Source organism: Lithobates pipiens, unplaced genomic scaffold (genome assembly GCF_037356315.1).
Source record: "Lithobates pipiens isolate NorthernLeopardFrog02 unplaced genomic scaffold, aLitPip1_a1.2 Scaffold_28, whole genome shotgun sequence".
NCBI classification, from domain to species: Eukaryota; Metazoa; Chordata; class Amphibia; order Anura; family Ranidae; genus Lithobates; species Lithobates pipiens.
The window spans coordinates 146520003-146540777 of NW_027507789.1; the positions used below are offsets into that span (position 1 = coordinate 146520003).

General features: G+C 45.1%; 1 protein-coding gene across 1 annotated transcript in view; it reads left to right on the plus strand.

The window, feature by feature from the left end:
• The first annotated feature begins 204 nt into the window (after positions 1 to 204).
• MYO15B (myosin XVB) overlaps positions 205 to 20775 on the plus strand; it is a 337586-nt gene continuing 317015 nt past the window's right edge. The window contains exons 1-5 of the mRNA XM_077459669.1: positions 205 to 356; positions 5365 to 5410; positions 12293 to 12417; positions 12525 to 12642; positions 14812 to 14987. Coding sequence (XP_077315795.1) covers positions 12347 to 12417; positions 12525 to 12642; positions 14812 to 14987 — 365 coding nt within the window. The 5' untranslated portion in view covers positions 205 to 356; positions 5365 to 5410; positions 12293 to 12346. The remainder of the gene's footprint in view (positions 357 to 5364; positions 5411 to 12292; positions 12418 to 12524; positions 12643 to 14811; positions 14988 to 20775) is intronic.

Genomic DNA, 20775 nt, shown 5'->3' on the forward strand with positions numbered 1-20775 from the left:
TCTTTTGTTTCATCAGTTCTACTGTGTCTCATGTTTCCAGTTCCTGTTTATGAAATATTGTTAAATTTCTCCCATTCCTGTTTTCTATGTCTCTGTTCTTTTTGTAAACAGCAGCATTACTGATTTCCCTAAAGATCTTTTTGCATGAAAGTATGCTGTCATTTGTGCACCACCAATGTCATTTAATATACTACATATCTGTTATATCTGTTTCTCCAGCTTCTCTCAGATCTTTTTAAGAGATCTCCTAAAATAGATCAAGCTCAGACAGGAAAATCTAAAGGTAAATGCCCAAGAGCTACACTAATTGGGAGATTTCAGCTGTGTCTACAGGACCTCATTGGCCGACTTAAAAGGTAAGATTAAACGGTGGTGAAGGCTTTGGCTTATCATTTTTTGAAGGGCTCGTTCATCCTATGGTCTATTTGTGCTAGTATTTGGTGCTCTGAAAGTATTTCTAACCCTGACAAGTGCCCTGCAAATGCTAATAGTATGTGCTGAGCCAAATGGTTCACATCACTGCTGAGGGGCTGATTGTTTTGTTTAGGCCGGGTTCACACTATAGCGATGCGGGAACGCCGCGAATCCGCGGCGTTTACCCGCATCGCACACCTCCCGCCGGCAGTTCACACTGCCCTATGCGGATGGCTGGGAGTGTCAATGTTATGTTAATGACACCCCCAGATCCGTCGGCATATCGCAGTGCGATCTGCCGACTCGCACAGGAATCGGATCGCATGGTGTGAACCCCCATGCGATCCGATTCTGTTGCGGACCCAAAAAAGGGTCCCGTGCGAGTTTGCTGCGGGAGCGCTGCGAATTCAGCCATACTATCACATCCGGATCTCCCCCCGCAGCGGTGTGAACCGGGCCTTAAGGGGTCCAAATACTATCTCTGTTGTTCACATTGAAGTTGCCAGTATAGGCCATCACTTGCCATCCTTTAGGCTGGTTTCACACTGCTGCGGGGGGAGATCCGGATGTGATTCGCACCGCAAATCACATCCGATCTCCGTAGCGATGCGAGTTCAGCCATACAGATAGTATGGCTGAATTCGCAGCGCTCCCGCAGCAAACTCGCACGGGACCCTTTTTTGGGTCCGCAACAGAATCGGATCGCATGGGGGTTCACACCATGCGATCCGATTCCTGTGCGAGTCGGCAGATCGCACTGCGATATGCGGACGGATCTGGGGGTGTCATTAACATAACATTGACACTCCCAGCCGTCCGCATAGGGCAGTGTGAACTGCCGGCGGGAGGTGTGCGATGCGGGAAAATGCAGCGGATTCGCGGCGTTCCCGCATCGCAGCGGTGTGAACCCGGCCATCACTTGCCATCCTCTGTATCAGACAGGCCATTATTCAGGGGAGGGCTGGGCCAGGGGGCAGGGATGCAATTGCCCCCTGGGCTGCTCTGATATGCGGTGGCAAAGGCTGCTGTGTCGTCAGCTCAAAACCGCAACATGCACAGTTCTTGAGCTGGCCGAGTCCAGTACTGTGAGCCAGCGATGTCTTCATGTCAGGGCTGACAGTCTGTGTTACACAGCACAGCCCCGCCCAGCCCCTCCCTACTCCACACCATTGGCTGGCAGAGGCTGGACCTGCTCTCTGCTCAATCTGAGCAGTTGGCTGGAATCCAGTGAGGCTCCTGGGAGGCTGGGACCATCCAAGTAAGTGAGCTCCTCCTCTCTCCTCCTCTCTGCAGCCAAAGAGTTTTTTTCTAGCAGCCTGTGCCAGTACCTTGCCCTCCTAGGGCTAGGTGGTATGATGAGGGCTCTCACTGACATGCCGCAGTTTGGCTGCAGTGCTGGTGTACTGGCAGCCATCCTGCATGTTGCCCCTGGGACATAGAGGATGCACATTATTACTGCATGTTCTGAAAGTGCACAAAACGTCCTGCATGCTGCATGTTTGGTGCACTTTCAGAACATGCAGCAACATTGAGTAACCTAAAAGAAGTCTGAGGGGGTGTGACACCCGCCAGTACACCCGCACTGCAGCCAAACCGCAGCACACAAGTGTGAGTCTAAATGCTTGTATTCACTTGCAGCAGCCACTGCCACTCCTCTGAAAAGTGATCCATGCTTAGGTCACCTTTCAGAGGCATTTGACAGGCAGTGAATAGTTGATATCACATTTCATCCCTTCCTGCTTTAACCCCCCTAAATGCCAATCCCTGCAGGTAATGGCATAGTTCACTTTGAACTCCACCTTATTTCCATTACTCTCTGTAGGTATTAGATGTGGTCTCACCTTTTTGTTTGCACATCTAATACCAAAGGGTACTTTCACACTGGGACGATGTGGGTGGTAGTGGTACAGCGCTGCTCGTTTTAGTGGTGCTTTACCATTGTTTTAGTGGCGCTAGCGGGGCATTTTTAACCCCCACTAGTGGCCAAAGAAAGTGTTAAAAACGGCCGTGTTGCATTCATTTCAATGGGCTGGGCACCTCTCCCAAACCGCCCCAATAATGCTGCTTGCTTGACTTTTCAGAATGTCCTTCAAGCGCACAGCCCCAGTGTGAAACCTGGGGTGGCATAAGAAGCGCTTTACAGGTGCTATTTTTTAGCACTAAAACGTTTGTACAGTGCGTTCAGTGTTAAAGGACCCTAAAGAGAGTTCTGGAAATAAGGTGGAGATCAAAGTGAATTTCTACACCTAAGTGGAGCCCCCCTTTCAGAAGATTTGAGGATATTATTAAACCCAGAGACTGGTGGACTTAGTGCCTGCACAGAAAGTGACTGCTCTCTCTGTGCAGGCAGTGTGAAGCGGTCTCTCTCTGTGGAGGCAGTGTGAAGCAGTCTCTCTCTGTGGAGGCAGTGTGAAGCGCGGTCTCTCTCTGTGGAGGCAGTGTGAAGCGCGGTCTCTCTCTGTGCAGGCAGTGTGAAGCGGTCTCTCTCTGTGGAGGCAGTGTGAAGCGCGGTCTCTCTCTGTGCAGGCAGTGTGAAGCGGTCTCTCTCTGTGCAGGCAGTGTGAAGCGGTCTCTCTCTGTGGAGGCAGTGTGAAGCGGGGTCTCTCTCTGTGGAGGCAGTGTGAAGCGCGGTCTCTCTCTGTGGAGGCAGTGTGAAGCGGTCTCTCTCTGTGGAGGCAGTGTGAAGCGGGGTCTCTCTCTGTGCAGGCAGTGTGAAGTGGTCTCTCTCTGTGGAGGCAGTGTGAAGCGGGGTCTCTCTCTGTGCAGGCAGTGTGAAGCGGGGTCTCGCTCTGTGGAGGCAGTGTGAAGCGTGGTCTCTCTCTGTGGAGGCAGTGTGAAGCGGGGTCTCTCTCTGTGGAGGCAGTGTGAAACGGTCTCTCTCTGTGGAGGCAGTGTGAAGCGGGTCTCTCTCTGTGCAGGCAGTGTGAAGCAGTCTCTCTCTGTGGAGGCAGTGTGAATCGGTCTCTCTCTGTGGAGGCAGTGTGAAGCAGTCTCTCTCTCTGTGCAGGCAGTGTCAAGCAGTTTCTCTCTCTTTGGGGCAAAGTGGAGCAGTCTCCCTCTCTTTCTGTACGGGGAATGTGGTGTAGATGGGTGGTGAGCTGATTCAGTGGTTCAATGGGCCACTTGACTGGTCTTGCCCCCCAGGCCTAAGGCTGCCAGCCCTCCCCTGCCATTATTGAATATCCTCATTGGTCATCATTGGCCATCCCCAGCATCAAATAGTCCAGGGATATGCAATTAGCGGACCTCCAGCTGTTGGAAACTACAAGTCCCATCATGCCTGTGCCTCTGGATGTCATGCTTGTGGCTGTCAGAGTCTTACTACGCCTCATGGGACTTGTAGTTCTGCAACAGCTGGTGGTCTGCTACTTGCATATCCCTGAAATAGTCCATCAATAGCCATCCTCTTTCTTAGGCCATCACTGGCCCTCAGAAAATCACTATTGTGAGGTGACACCAGAGGCCTCTATTACACTGTGCTGCATATCATTATCCAGAATCAATCAGAAGTCTGCAATTAACATTAATTTGCTCTGCTAGAATGTTGTACTGAAGACCTTAGTCTAAACAAGGCTGGCATATACATTGTCTAATGTAAATAGGTGTTTGTTTCATATATAGTATTTCAGCGTGTAGCCTATAGATTTTTTTGTTATGAACACCTTACCCTGACCATACACATGGCAATTTTCAATAAATTACTTTCAAGCCACTGGGAATTGAAATTCTGATGGCCAATAATTAACAAAAAATAGGTAGTCTACCACCCAGGAGTTTGTTCAATTGTGAAGTTGAAACTGGGCAATTAATTGACAGCTTTAACACAGTTTAAAGAACAATTGCATTTAAGTGAAATTGAAAAGTAAAAAATATGCCAACTTCATCAAACTCAATCTGCTCAGATCACAGTCAACCAAAGACACCATTTTATGTGTTACATTTTTGGGGGATTTTTTCACAAAATGCAATTGAAAGTTTAACGGCCCTATCAAATTGCCATGTGTATGGCCAACTTAGGATCAAGGGAAACAATTGTCTTAATAAACAACAAGCATACACATTATAACGCAGTCAAAAGAATGTATGTTTAGAGACGCTTTTACTGAGCAAATAAAGATATTAATCATGTTATATGGCTACACTGACGGCTTTCATTTTAGTGTGTAAGTAGAGATGTTATTAAATTTATATGGTTGCACTGGCAAACACACCTTGTTGTATTCTGAATCTTTACAGCACATAACTTTTATAGGATTGTTTAACAGCAGTGCAACAAGCAATGAAGACTTGCAAAGAGCAGTAACCCATCTGAAGCAAAAAATAAATAAATTCTGTGATTATATAGCTGAAGTTTACTGAAATCTGATTGCTATTTTTACAGCATTTTGCGTTTTCATCATTCTTTTTTACCTCAATAAAAAAGCAAGCCAGGCTTAAAGCTGAACTCTTATGCCACATACACAAGACCAAACTTTCCAGCAGAAAAGGTCAGATGGAATCATTGCGTCGGATATTATGATCGAGTGTGAGCTTCATCTGACTTTTTTCTTCAAAAATTCCAACGGACCTAGAAATAGAGCAGGTTTCAAATCTGTCCGACGGAATCAATTCCTATCTGGAAAACCGTTGGTCTGTATGTTGGTCCAACGGAACTTATTTTTCTAGTCCCGTCATATGTCATCACGTTCAAAACGAACTGACTTTGGTCCATTTGTGTGTGGGCAAGTCTGTTCGGTCGGAATTCCGTCATAACTCCGTCGGGAAGACCGTTGGACCTTTTCTGCCAGAATGTGTCTGGTTGTGTGTATGCGGCATAAGTATGCCTGCCCATTTTACAAAGCAGCTGAATTCTTGGAGTTCAGCTTTGCAAACATTTATTCCATAAGTACACGTGTTTTTTTTGTAATATCAAAAGTTTTACAATGCCTAAATGCATTTCTTTTTTAACAGGAGTCATGTATTGTTTGTTCGCTGCATCACCCCCAATCCAAAAAAGGTAATTATTGTCTGATTTATCGAATTCTTCCTCATTTTTCTTTTATATCAGCTGTACTTTGCATTTACATTAACATGCATTACATGTAACAATCAAAAACATAAATGTATTTTATGTAATAGACCAACACAAAGTGGCACATAATTGTGAAGTGGAAGGAAAATTATGGTTTTCAAAGTTTTTTTACAAATAAATACCTCAATAGTGTGGTGTGCATTTGTATTTAGCCCCCTTTACTCGGATACCCTTAACTAAAATCGAGTGGAACCTATTCCCTTCAGAAGTCACCTAATTAGTAAACAGAGTCCACCTGTGTGTAATTTAATCTCAGTATAAATACAGCTGTTCTGTGAAGGCCTTAGAGGTTTGTTAGAGAACCTTAGTGAACAAACAGAATCGTGAAGGCCAAGGAACACACCAGACAGGTCAGGGATACAGTTGTGGAGAAGTTTAAAGCAGGGTTAGGTTATAAAGAAATACAGTGTATCCCAAGCTTTGAACATCTCACAGAGCACTGTTCAAGCCATCATCTGAAAATGGAAAGAGTATGGCACAACTGCAAACCTCCCAAGAAATGGCCGTCCACCTAAACTGACAGACCAGGAGAGCATTAATCAGAGAAGCAACCAAGAGGTCCATGGTAACTCTGGAGGTGCTGCAGAGATCCACAGATCGGGTGGGAGAATCTGTCCACAGGACAACTATTAGTCATGCACTCCATGAATCTGACCTTTATGGAAGAGTGACAAGAAGAAAGCAATTGTTGAAAGAAAGCCATAAGAAGTCCCTTTTGCGGTTTGCGAGAAGCTATGTGGGGGACACAGCAAACATGTGGAAGAAGGTGCTCTGGTCAGATGAGACCAAAAATTTAACTTTTTGGCCTAAAAGCAAAACGCTATGTGTGACGGAAAACTAACACTGCACATCACCCTGAACAAATTATGCCCACCGTGAAACATGGTGGTGAAGGCATTGTGTTGTGGATGCTTTTCTTCAGCAGGCACAGGGAAGCTGGTCAGAGTTGATGGCAAGATGGATGGAGACAAATACAGGGCAATCTTAGAAGAAAACCTGATAGAGTCTGCAAAAGACTTGAGACTGTGGTGGAGGTTCACCTTCCAGCAGGACAATGACCCTAAACATACAGCCAAGGCTAGGTATGGAATGGTTTAGATCAAAGCATAGTTATGTGTTAGCCCCTGTACACACGGTCAGAGATTTCCACAACCAAATCCATCGGATTTTGCCCATCGGATTTTGTCCGTCGGATCTTGTCCGAAACTGTTGCATACACATGGTCGGACAAAGTTGGCGAAAAATCCGATCTTTCAGAACGTGTTGACGTAATTTCGTTACGATGGGACTACAGTGTAGCATGACAGCTCAATTGTCATTCAAAGTGCGACAGCGCTAAAAGCTCAAAATTGGTCTAGGCAGGAAGGTGTATAAGTGCCCGGTATTGAAGTGGTTAAATATTTTTGACGGACTCCATTTCGCTTATATCAAAATTTTATATTTATTGTTGAACTTTTTGTTTATTACCACCATCTGCTACAGCTCTACACCCTATACTCCCCCAGTTTAATTTTTTCGTTTTGTTTGCACTCCCCTCAAAAATTTTGAGCACCAACAGCCACTGGCTGGATATTGTTTCCCTGCGAAGCACATCTCTTAGTGAAAGCACCTGAAAGTATACACAAAAAACTGGCTAGGCACACAGTTAACCCTTTGAGCACCCTTGATGTTTAACCCCTTCCCAGCCAGTGTCATTAGTACAGTGACAGTATATATTTTTAGCACTAATCACTGTATTAGCCCTTGTACACACGGTCGGACATTTCGACAACCAAATCCGTCGGATTTTGTCCGCCGGGTCTTGTCCGAAACTGTTGCATACACACGGTCGGACAAAGTTGTCGAAAAATCGGATCTTTCAGAACGTGATGACGTAATTTCGTTACGATGGGACTACGTTCAGGCTAGTAGCCAATAGCTTTGATGTAGGAATTTGATCTGAGCATGCGTGGCACTTGGTCCGATCAAAATTCTCTACACATGATCGGAGTATGTCCGATCGGCAAAGATGGTCGGGAAATATTTCCAACATGTTGGAAAATTGGGTCCGACAGAGGTTCAGACGGAATCAGTCCAATGGATACCACACACAGTCGGATTATCCGACGACACGGTCCGATAGGACACATTCCGACGGATTCTCCGACCATGTGTACAAGGCTTTAGAATGGCCCAGTCAAAGTCCAGACCTAAATTTAATTGGAAATCTGTGGCAAGACTTGAAAATTTGCTGTTCACAGATGCTCTCCATCCAATCTGACAGAGCTTGAGCTATTTTTCCAAGAAGAATGGGCAAAAATGTCACTCTCTAGATGTGCAAAGCTGGTAGAGACATCCCCAAAAAGACTTGCAGCTGTAAAAGTGCAAAGTATTGACTCAGGGGGTTGAATACAAATGCACGCCACAATTTCCAGATATTTATTTGTAAACATTTTAAAAGCCATTTATCATTTCCCTTCCACTTGACAATTTTGTGCCACTTTGTGTTGGTCTATCACATAAAATACATTTAGATATTCATTGTAACATGACAAAATGTGCAAAATGTCAAGGGGTTTGAATAATTTTTCAAAGCACTATATATATATATATATATATATATATATATATATATATATATATATATATATATATATATATATATATATATATATATACACACACATACATGCGTGTGCGCGCATACATACTCACACGCATGTGTGTTTGAGATTTGGGGTGTACACCCCATTGCAATAGGCTGAGCACACCTATGTACTTGCCCAATCCACATTTAGTATAATTGGGACCCTAAGCCCCAGAGGGCTTTTGTGCAGCTGTACAGTCTGCATAAATGGTATGGCCTCCCCTTGTTTTGATTGGTTACCATCAGCACTGAAAGATTGTGAAGGTCACAGCTAGAGCAAACTTAAATGTCTTTTTTCTGACAGTATCCTACTACACCTTGCCATAACAAAAAGGTGCCAAGGCATGGCCCCAAAGCAGGCACACCCAAGTTGATGTAAGGTTCTCTGGACCCTATTTTTGAATCAATTCAGCTGAATTGAATTTCCTTTCAAATGATTGTTATGATAATGTAAGTATTTCAATCCCTGTTCATGGGTATTTACCCTCCTGTTATGCTTTACAACTTTCTATTTCATGAAATATCCTGTCACATTAGCACGCATAAGCAAATGTAACAGTGCTACATAACAAAATTTGACAATAAATAGCAGCAGGTAGTAAAATACGAAACCACCTCCAAAATGTGTTTTTTAAAACAAAACCATAATTAGTAGCGCTCACCTCAAAACAAATTATAGAAAAATAAATACGACTTATTAAATATATGTAATTCAATGCTGATATCACAAAATAAATGTACCAACAGTCCCCCAATGGGTTGGGAAGCAGGTTAAAACAGAATCTTTGCGGCTGTTTTTCTTATATACAAATAAACTACACAATCATTGTACCATATTCATTATGAAATATGTTACACTGACTTGATATGCAGAGTTGGCCTAACGATATCTGACATGTTTCAGAGTCAAAAGATCTCCTTCTTCAGGTATATATCTGCAAAAAGTGCAGCACAATCTAATCCATAAAATGAAATAACAAAATAGTTTTCAAAGTACCTTTCCATACTAATTATTAGTCGATTAAAGTATATCAAAAGTCAAAACTTATTTTTTAGGTTTGGATACAATCGGACAAATGGCAAAAACCCCTGATTTCTGCACCCCCTCCCCCCTGAAAGGTGCCAATTGTGGCGCCGGAGGAGGGGAGGGTTCCGATGAGCGGAAGGTCCACTTTAGGGTGGACCTCCGCTTTAAGACATCAGATAAAACCAGTGCGTTTTCAGCCAAAAAAGCCTCCCCTTTCTTCTGGGTTTTCCTATTTGGTAGATTTCCCCTTTATTCCTATTCCGGGGACAACTTACAATGCTGGACGTTTCCTCAGTCCCAGTGAAAATTATCATCCAGACACCAAGGGTGAACATAGACTGCAATAAAAACCTTTGTAGCATTGACCCCGAAGGAGCTGCTGGTTTTGTTTGGGCCTGTACTCTGCTAGTGAACCCCCACTGACTTGGCTCATTCCCCTAGACACAGCTGTGGTGCAATGTTGGTGTGGAGCTAATGGTGAAGGATAACCCCACAATATACAATATAATAACAATATACCTCTGTTTTCACCTGGGTATCCAATGGTCCCACCTGCTGGAGAAAAAGGAACAACACTCCATGCCAAAGTACTTAACCAGAAACTTATTTTTACTGGAACTTGTTTTGAGTAAAGTAAAATGGTAATTAAAATATTTGCACTGTCACATAAACATAATGTAAGAGTACAGTAGGTATACACAACAGATTGCACCTGTACAGTTGTCTTAAATGACCTCTTAGAATGTGGCTCCAATTGGGACCAGTGCTCAGAGGGACTACACCTTACTCTGGGAGTCTTCCCACTTCCAGCAGACCCTAGTAGCTATAGAAATGCAGGATCAATAATGAATTACAACACAATCCCTAGGGAGCTCCCCCTACTTTAATAAGGTTCAAGGCCTTGCAATAAAGGATGCCGTCTTTGATCTTCTTTTTTCTACTAGCTATAGTTGTTGTAACAATTGTAATCCAACAGTAATCCGACATTAGAACAACAAAGGTTAACATGAGATGAATATTAGAACTGTTCCTGTAGTGTGATACACCTGTAATTGCCCCTGGTATAACACAGTGTTAATATTGGAGTGAAGGATAGGCTTGAGGCCTGCTTAAACTCAGTCTGTCTATTAAATTGTCCTCCGTGGGTCCCAGCAACACTGTGTTAAAGTCTAGGTGTATGCAAGTGCGTAAGAAACTGTGGGCAATCGCCCTCTCACCAAACTGGGTTTGAAGAATAAGTCAGCTCCACTCCTCTGGTGTTAGACCATTTGCTGCGGCCACGCGTCACGCTGTTCCACTTCACAAGGGCTCCAGGAGCTCTCGGGTGCCTCTGAATCCTTCCCGATCCAACCACACTGCTGTCCCAGCACACTGTGGTGTGAAGTCCTCCTCTGGCTTTAGATTGCTGCTCCGAAGGCTGCAGTTCTCTGGAGACCTCCTCACAATCAGGCCATGTGTCCATAAGAGAAAAAAAATGGCCGCGTGGGCCCTTATATAGGCTACACAGCACGCAGTTAGGTACAGGTTGATCATGGGTAGGTCACCTGGCATTCTGGGAAGGTAAGGTCATAGCCAAAATGTAAACAACAGTCACTTCCTGTTATCTTTCCAACACTATGAAAAGGAAAATCATCCAAGTCCATATCCAGTTTTGGTCACTAGATGGCGCTAAATACTAAAGAATACCATTGTCCATAGGTTTACATTGTATTCACATTAACATTGCATTAGTAGGCAAAAATGTCAGTGCTACACCTTGTAGAAATTCTAACTTTAAGAAAATGGTTTTGGAAACACTGTAATGAGCTCCCACCAAGAAATACTATATAATGTACTTTTAGATGACCAAATACTTCTTTATAGTATTTTTTCAATTATATTTTTATACATGTGTTACAATGAAGAAGGCAGCACCACTGGGAAGCAAACACTAAATCTAAAGCGCAACCCTTTGCTTCTTACAGTTGCAGATTCGCAGCTAGGTTTGTAGTGTTCTAATCTGTAGTAAAGGATATTTAACCACTTCCCACCTGGCCAATGCATATATACGGCCGGGTGGGAGCTCTCTACTTCTGATAGGACGTTCAGGAACGTCCTTCAGAAGGAGCGGGATCGCGCGCGCGTGCCCGCGCAGCGGCGCGATCCCGATGTGCTCGTGTCACCCGGACACGGCACATCTCAGATCGGCAGGCTCTTGATCACATGACGGCTGTGTCCAATCACGGCCGTCATGTGATGTAAACAAACAGCCGGTTGCTAGGCAATCGGCTCCTCCTCTCCTCACACAGAAGTCATCGCTGAGGAGAGGAGAGCAGATCGCTGCAGCCCGGCTGATGATCAGTGAGTATGAGCTGTTTTTACAGCTTTTTACTCACTGATCATCAGTCTAGTGTAAACACACAACACACCACACAGTGTAAACACAGTCCCCACATATGTCCCCATAACACACATGTCCCCAAAACATACATGTCCCCAAATAATAAAAGCACATGTCCCTAATAATAAAAACACATGTCCCCCACATATGTCCCACTAAAATCACATGTCCCAATGATTATCTGCACACATATGTACGTGATCACCTGTACACATATGTACATGATCATTTGCGTACATATGTCCGTGATCACACAAACCAATTATTATACACTTAACGGAATTTTTTTTACCAAAAACATGTAGCAGTATACATTTTGGCTTAAATTTATGACAAAATTTGATTTTATTGGATTTCTTTTAAAATAGAAAAAAGAAAATATTGTTTTTTTTCCAAATTTCCGCATTTTTGCGCTTATATCGCAAAAAATAAAAAACTGAGTCGTGAATAAATACCACCAAAATAAAGCTCTATTTGTGCAAACAAAATGATAAAAATTTCATTTGGGTACAGTGTAGCATGACCGCGCAATTGTCACTGAAAACGCTAGAGCGATGAAAGCTGAAAATTGGGCTGGGAAGGAAGGGGGCGAAAGTGCCCTGTATTGAAGTGGTTAAGGTTATTTATAGTCATACTTTTAGCACTACCCCTGGAACTGATAGAGCATTATTTTATTTTAATAAATTATATTATATTTTCATATTTAATATCAGTGCATTGTGCGGTGTATGCTGCTGATCAATTATTTATCACATTCATGTCATGTTGTTTCAGCTTCCAGGTATATTTGATGTGGAGTTTGTAAGCTCCCAGCTGAGGAACTCAGGCATGCTAGAAGCCGTACAGTTAATGAAAGATGGCTATCCGATCCGTATCCCATTTAAAGAATTTGTGAACAGGTAAGAACCGCTCACTGTTGTCTTATTATTTTATTTGCCAGGTATTCTGACCTTTGGACTCCTGCTAATGACATCATGTTGTCTGAGATCAGAATTTTATCTTTCAGATATGGTCATCTGGTGGAAAAGGGCATCACTTTTCCTGATGACAGAGAATGCTGTGCTGCTGTTCTCAACAAAACATTTGGTGACTCGTCATCATTATATCAGATTGGCATCTCTAAGGTAATGGAAAGTGATGTAATTTTGGTTTAAGAGGGGCCTGTAGTTCTTTTGAATAGAAAGTTAGCAGACATTGCACACAGGAAAATAGCAGAGTCTTCTGGGCAACTGTACTGGCAGCTTGTCTATCCCTAGCAGAAACATGGGGGCCTGGAGAACTGTGTTATCTTAATTATTAACATTAAAGAGGAGTTGCACCTTTAAGAAAATTATTAAAAGCCAGCAGCTACAAATATTGCAGCTGCTGACTTTTAATAAATTGACACTTACCTGTCCCAGGGTCCAGCGATGTCGGCGGCAGATGACGAGCAATTGCTCATCTCTCCACTGTCCCCGCCGCCATCCTCTGTCAGGGAATCGGGAAGTGAAGCATTGCGGCTTTACTGAGCGTCTCCACTGGTCCCCGCTGTGTCCTGTGTCCAATTGTGGCACCAGAGGGGGGGAGGGATCAGATGAGCGGAACTTCCACTTCAGGGTGGAGGTGCGCTTTAAGTGTAACTTTGAAAACCTAATGTATACATCAAAACATAACCCATTTTACTGCTAATCACCTATTGGTGTCGCTGCTACTAAGGCCGGCTATACACGGTTCAAATCGATACAAACCATTAATGGGCAGGCTGAATGTACCACTTTGATCGATCAATCATCTTGGGTACAACCAGCCTGCTGGATTCTCTTGTAATTATCGGTGATGGCTGCTATAGCCACTAGCAATAATCATTGTTTCTCTGGTGAGGATGGCTTTCCAAGCCCCACCCTGCAGGCAGAAGACAATGGCCCGGCAAGAGGGATTCCCCCATCAACACTGTCCCCCATCAACACTATTGATGGGGGAATCGAGCGAGTGTCTTTCTGGCAACCCATGGTTGCAGGAAAGAAATTTGCTCTGTGTACGGTCGGCCTAACTGCAACATTTGATGTAATTCAATTCATGATGACAGACAGGGTCATTACAAATCACAGGGCCTCATAGTAAAATCTGGATGAACTCACACCACCCCTACCACTAGGTAACTCCTGTCTAATTAAACTGGGTGGCACCTGACATTTTGATACATTTTTTACCCCAGGTGGCCAGTAATCAATATTGTACACATATATACATACACCTCAGGTCCCATGGTCTTTCTTTTACATAGATTGTAAGTGGGCAGCCATACCCTTCCCTAGTGAAAGCATTCTTGTACATCGGTGGTCAATGTAAGTTCTTCACATACATTGGTGGAGAAGTGCCCCCTTACATTCATGGTTTGTGGATAAATGCCCTGATTTATCAGTTATCAGTGGTAGTTAGGACATATGTCGCCTTATATCCCCTCCATGTTTACATTGGTAAATAGTGGGAGTAAGAGTGCCCTATTAAATTGGTAGATAGTGGTAGGATGCCCCCTTTATTCATGGTCAGTAGAAGAATGGCCAATCTGACAGTGTCTGTTGGCATGGGGAGTCATCAGTCTTAACTTGCAACCCCAGTAACTAACCCCTCACCCCCCCAGGACCCCATAGCAGACATGTGGGCAGCTATAGGTTTTGTTAAACCACTGCCATAGAGAATCCTATTCTTCTCTTGTGTGTTCATATCAATGGTCCTGAGTAGTTTTCTTGTTCTCGAGTGCCCTGTACAGTAATGCCGCGTACACGCGACCGGACTTTCCGGCAGACTAGGTCCGACGGAATCGGTCCATCAGACAATCCGATCATGTGGGGGCTAATTCGATCGTTTTTCATTTAAAAAATCAGACGGACCTAGAAAAAGAACATGTTTCAAATCTGTCCGACGAACTCAATTCCTATCGGGAAAAACCATTCATCTGTATGCTGGTCCGACGGACCAAATACGACGCAAGGGAAGCTATTGGCTACTGGCTATTGAACTTCCTTTTTTAGTCCCGTAGTACATCATCACGTTCAAAACGAACGGACTTTCGAACAGACTTTAGTCCGTTTGTGTGTGGGCAAGTCCGTTCGTTCCAAAGTCAGTTGTAACTCCGTCGAAAGTCCATCGGGAAGACCGTCTGACCTTTTCTGACGGAAAGTCCGGTCATGTGTACGCGGCATAAAACAGATTATACAGACACGTTCTTTGCCAAAGTTATTGCAGAACCCCTACTTATCTGAAGTGCAGTGTGGCTAAACAGTGACAGGACTAAAAGAGTGTATATTATTCAGGTGTTCCTAAAGGAGCAAAGCAGGGAAGTACTAAGGAAGAAATGGGAAGAAGTCCAGAGCTTGGCAGCTCTCACTCTACAGAAAAATCTCAGAGGATTTCTTAACCGCAAAAATTTTCAGGTTTATCGGCGCAAGATCACTGTTGTTCAAGCACACATCAGGGGGCGTCAGGCCAGGTAAGTAGCCCAGGATCTTGTAATAGCTGACTCTGATTTTGAAGTAACTGATGATGGTCATACAGCACTTATGCCAAATATAGTGTTATTTACCAAAATATTAGGATTTTTGTACATTAAGATTCATTTCTTCGTTCATTGAGGGACACGGGGGTTCACAGACTGTTAAGTTATAGTGCCTCTTATGGGAGGTATAGGACACTGGAAAACACAAATAGGGTCAGACCAATATAACTCCTACTCCTACGCCTCAGGCTTGTGTAAAGCAGTATAAAGAGTATGATCATATGATCATAGACACAGAGGGGTGGGACCTGTGCACTCAATTAACTAAAATTGAGTGCACAGGTAAAATTAACATTGTTGATAGGTTGGCAGATATACACATAATATACAGAAAAAGTCTCCTTGCGGTATATATGCAGAGGAGCCTTTGGCTCAAAAGCTGGTCTGCGGAAGATCAGTACAAAAAAGTACTATTGTGCATGCTCTTTGATGGGGGGCGCCTCTTTTGCAAAATCCCTAGACTCCTTTAATAAGGATGTCACTCTTTTACTCCAACAAAAAATAAGGTTTGCCTCCATCTGGAAAACTCTCTACCTCAGAGCCTAGGGGAGTTCCTTTCATTTCTCCCAAACTTCCATATCCAATCCAAAGTTTGAAACTCAGTTCCATCATAACCCCTGGACTCCCAAGACCTTCTCATAATGAGGTGATGCCCCCACTTTCCAAAGTGATTGATGTCCGTCAGCCTCTGTGTCCACCTGCTTCCAGGACATTTCAGAGGTCTGGGATCAGAATATGATATCCAGAGGCTAGAAGTTAGAATTTTGTTTTCTACCTCTGACCCACTTAATGTTGTCAAACCTTCAAACATCCTTGCAAAGACTAGCAGACCTCCACTCTGCTCTGGAGCATTTTCATTCTCAAGGAGGTTGATTAACTAAAGGATTTAAGAATATTCTTACAATAAAATGTGTGAAGATTCACTTGAATTATTCAATCATGTGTGTAACACTAACCCCTGAAGGAGCTGCTGGTTTTATTTGGGCTTACTGTTACCTCACCTGCTCGCCTCTCCATCTTAGGGGTCCCGATGGAAAGTAGCCCAAATGATGATGAATCTAACACTTAGTCCTTTTTTTAACATGTATTCAGGAATAGCATAAAAGTCCTTCAATAGAGGGCCAGAGGATAAAGGGGAGTTCAGGCACCTAGTAATTGCGGCTTAGAGGTATTGGTCAGATCCAGAGGACAAACAGCTCCACAGATTGGATCCAGCAATCACCGGATAGGCCCCTCTCACTTGACCTAGCAGCCGATGAGATGCTCGACAAAGTCTCTGCCACAGACTTGTCAATTGAACTTAGAAATCGAGAGTATTAAAGAACTACCATACAGTACCAGATTCTTTGAGCCAACCCGGCGATACTGTATGGGTATAGATCCAGGTTGCGTCCTCCAACTAAGTTTCCAGGCTCCTCCAGAGACACCAGCCTTGCGCTCAGTCCTCTACTGGAAAAGTTATCCCCTGGATCCTCCAGTTTTCTTGGCTTCTCCCCGCAGGCGAGACAGCACAGGACCACCCCTGGATCAGTAGGCCTCAATACATTTCTGGGCCTACACTCTCAGTTGCAGAGCCTTGGGCCAGCCTGCCTCGAGGCGCCGGACCATGCGACACAGACCCCAGGCCAGGAGGGTCATGAGGTCGGGATAGCGGACCCTGGAAAACGAACCACCAAAAATGGTATCGGTACCATAAATACCCCGTCCCAGAATGCACAGCAGGGAAACCACTCCCACTGAGCCATTTCCGAGCAAAAGGTGGTATTCAATACATCCAGCCTGCTGCATTTCCACACTTACCGGCGGTGGCAGTGACACCTACGGTCAAGTGGGAACCAGTGCAACTGGTACAGAAACCAGAACTTTTAGAGAAAATTAGTCTGAGCCAACTAAAGCTTCAGACAATTAAATTTGAAAAATAATAGCGTCTGCCCATCAAAAGCAGGGCGCTACATGTGAAAAGAACATTCCTGTTTGCCTTTTTCATCTGCGCATGACTGAATAAGTAAAGTGAATCTTTACACATTTTTTTTGTGGGAGCACTCTAAAATCCTTCAGTAAATCACCCTCAAGGTGACATAGGGAAATCCTTCTTTCCATTGACCTGGGAAATTCTCACAAAAAAGGAAATTAAAGCGCCACACAACTGCCAAGATGTCCTGATACATTTTTATTTTAAGTCCAAAGAGTGTTCAACACATTCCAGGGGTCCAAAAATGCCCCTTTAACAGACCGAGAATGGACTAGAAGTCAGTTGGATATTGAATCATTTTTCTTCCATAGTTATTACAAGCACAGCCTTTGTCAGCAGCTGGTTTGGCTGTCAAACCCTAGTAAAGGGGGCGTTTTTATGAAAAAAATTTATAGTGTAGCACTGACCCGCAAAGGAGCTGCTGGTTTTATTTGGGCTTACCGATACCTCCTTGTCTGCTTCTCCATCTAGGGATTCCCGTGGTAGATGGCCTAAAGAATGTGGAAACTGACACTGAATCTTCTTTAGGGTTATTTATTTAGAACAGAAACAGAGTCTCTCAATAAAGGGTAGAGGGTTAGGAGTGAGTTCAGGTACTTGTATTTAGTGATGGACGAACTTCCGACGGGACGTTTTGCGAACGCGGACCGCAGTTCGCGAACCGGAACATTCGCGGCGGGACCCATTGACTTCAATGGGAGGCGAACTTCACAAACCTACAGGTCAAATTTGCAGCCACAAAATGATTAATAGCTGTGCAAACAGTCCCACCACATGGCCAATGACATAACACATGTATGAGGTGAATCTGGGATCGACAACTACAAGCATTCTTTTTTTATATGGGAAATTGTTGTGACAATTCAGGACTGTGGAGCGCATGAAGGCAATGGAGGAGAGGGAAGGTCAGGGACCAGGGTAGGCAAAGAAGAGGGTGCAGGAGATGATCACCAGCAGCGTGACATACGGAAATGACACCTGCACCGTGATAGAGTCATCTGACACCAGCACCATGATAGAGAGCACTGACATCAGCAGCGTGACATACAGCAATGACACCTGCACCGTGATAGAGTCATCTGACAACAGCACTGTGATAGAGAGCACTGACATCAGCAGCGTGACATAAAGCACTAACACCAGCACCGTGATATACAGCACTGACAGCAGCACCGTGATAGAGAACACTGACATCAGCAGCGTGACATAAAGCACTAACACCAGCACCGTGATATACAGCACTGACAGCAGCACAGTGATAGAGAGCACTGACATCAGCAGCATGACATAAAGCACTAACACCAGCACCGTGATATACAGCACTGACAGCAGCACCGTGATAGAGAGCACTGACATCAGCAGCATGACATAAAGCACTAACACCAGCACCGTGATATACAGCACTGACAGCAGCACCGTGATAGAGAGCACTGACATCAGCAACGTGACATACAGCAATGACACCTGCACCGTGATAGAGTCATCTGACAACAGCACCGTGATAGAGAGCACTGACATCAGTAGCGTGACATAAAGCACTAACACCAGCACCGTGATATACAGCACTGACATCAGCACCGTGATATACATCACTGACACCTGCACCGTAAGCAGCCCCAGGAGGAAGTCAGCATAGCACAGGGACGGTGGGAGCCCCTCATAATGAGCATAGCACAGGGATGGTGGGAGCCCCTCATAATGAGCATAGCACAGGGATGGTGGGAGCCCCTCATAATGAGCATATCACAGGGATGGTGTGAGCCCCTCATAATAAGCAGCCCCAGGAGGATGTCAGCATAGCACAGGGATGGTTGGAGCCCCTCATAATAAGCAGCCCCAGGAGGATGTCCGCATAGAACAGGGATGGTGTGAGCCCCTCATAATAAGCAGCCCCAGGAGGAAGTCAGCACAGCACAGGGATGGTGGGAGCCCCTCATAATAAGCAGCCCCAGGAGGAAGTCCGCACAGCACAGGGATGGTGGGAGCCCCTCATAATAAGCAGCCCCAGGAGGAAGTCAGCACAGCACAGAGATGGTGGGAGGCTGGGAGCCCCTCATAATAAGCAACCCCAGGAGGAAGTCAGCACAGCACAGGGATGGTGGGAGCCCCTCCTAATGAGCATAGCACAGGGATGGTGGGAGCCCCTCATAATATGCACAGCAGAGGTACAGCCCCAGGAGGATGTCAGCACAGCACAGGGATGGTGGCAGCCCCTCATAATAAGCAGCCCCAGTAGAAATATGACACCGCTCAACCTCTTCAAAGAGGAGGGTACGGGCATATAGTACAGTGTGCTTTTTTTGGACAAGGAAGTGAGCCAAATGAAGAAAGAAAGTCTCTGTGCTCGATTAAAAAAAATTGTTTATAGACATATACATGGTCTACTGGTCACATGTGTTGAATTCCTCCGAGATCCATGCCTCATTCATTTTTAGAAATGTGAGGTAGTTAACACTGTCGTGAGCTAGGCGAGTACGCATATCGGTCACGATCCCCCCTGCTGCGCTGAACGTCCTTTCGGACAGGACACTGGATGAGGGGCAAGCCAACAGTTCGATTGCAAATTGGGCAAGCTCTGGCCAGAGGTCAAGCCTACCCACCCAGTAGTCCAGGGGTTCATCACTCCTCAGAGCGTCCACATCGGCCGTTAACCCGATGTAGTCGGACACCTGACGGTCTAGGTGTTCCCTGATGCTGGATCCGGATGACACCTGTCGATGGGTCGGCTGAAAGAATGACCTCATATCACCAACACATCTTCAAACCGGCCTCTTCTTGCAGGCGCTGTTGGATTGGTACCCGCAACTCCTTCTCTGGGAGTGGGAATTGCTCCTCTGCCAGCGTACGCAAAAGCAGAATGCAGCATTTCTCGAAGCAAGGCCTGGAAGTGCTCCATTCTGCCAGCCCTCTGTGACGGCGGGAACATTTCCGCCATTTTGTGTTTGTAACGGGGGTCTAAGTACGTTGCCACCCAGTACTGGTCCTTGACCCTTATGCTTTTTATACGGGGGTCCCTATTAAAACACTGGAGCATGAAGGCCCCCATTTGCACTGAACTGGAAGCGTTGTGGTGGCCTGGCTCCTGCTCATCATCCAGGATAATGTCGTCCTCTTCATTCTCCTCTCCCCATCCACGCACAACAACAGGGGTCCCAGAAAGGTTTAAAGCATGCTCTTCTTGCTCCTCCTCATCCGCCCCGGCACCATCCTCCTCTGACTCCTCTTCAGACTCCTGTTGTTGACTTGTCTCAGATAGAGTAGCTCCCCCTGGGAATTCATCCAGCATTGCGACTTCCTCATCTTCCCGCTCCTGCTCCTCCACAGCTTGATCAATGACACGACACAATGCATGCCCAATAAAGAAGGCATAAGGTACCATGTCACTGATGGCGCCATGGCTGCGACTGACCAGTTTGGTGATCTCCTCAAATGGCCGCAGAAGTCTGCATGCGTCGCGCATGAGCAGCCACTGGCGCGGTGAAAAAAAACCCAGCTCCCCAGAACCTGTTCTGCCACAGAGTTTTATACAGGTAGACGTTAACTGCACGTTTCTGCTGGAGCAGCCTATCAAGCATATAGAAGGTTGAGTTCCATCGCGTCGGGCAATCGCAAATAAGACTTCTGACCGGCAGATTGTGTCGCCGCTGAATGTCAGCAAGGCAAGCCATGGCCGTGTAAGATCTTCTGAAATGGGCCGAGATTTTCCTTGCCTGCCGCAAGATGTCCTGGACCCCAGGGTATTTGACAACG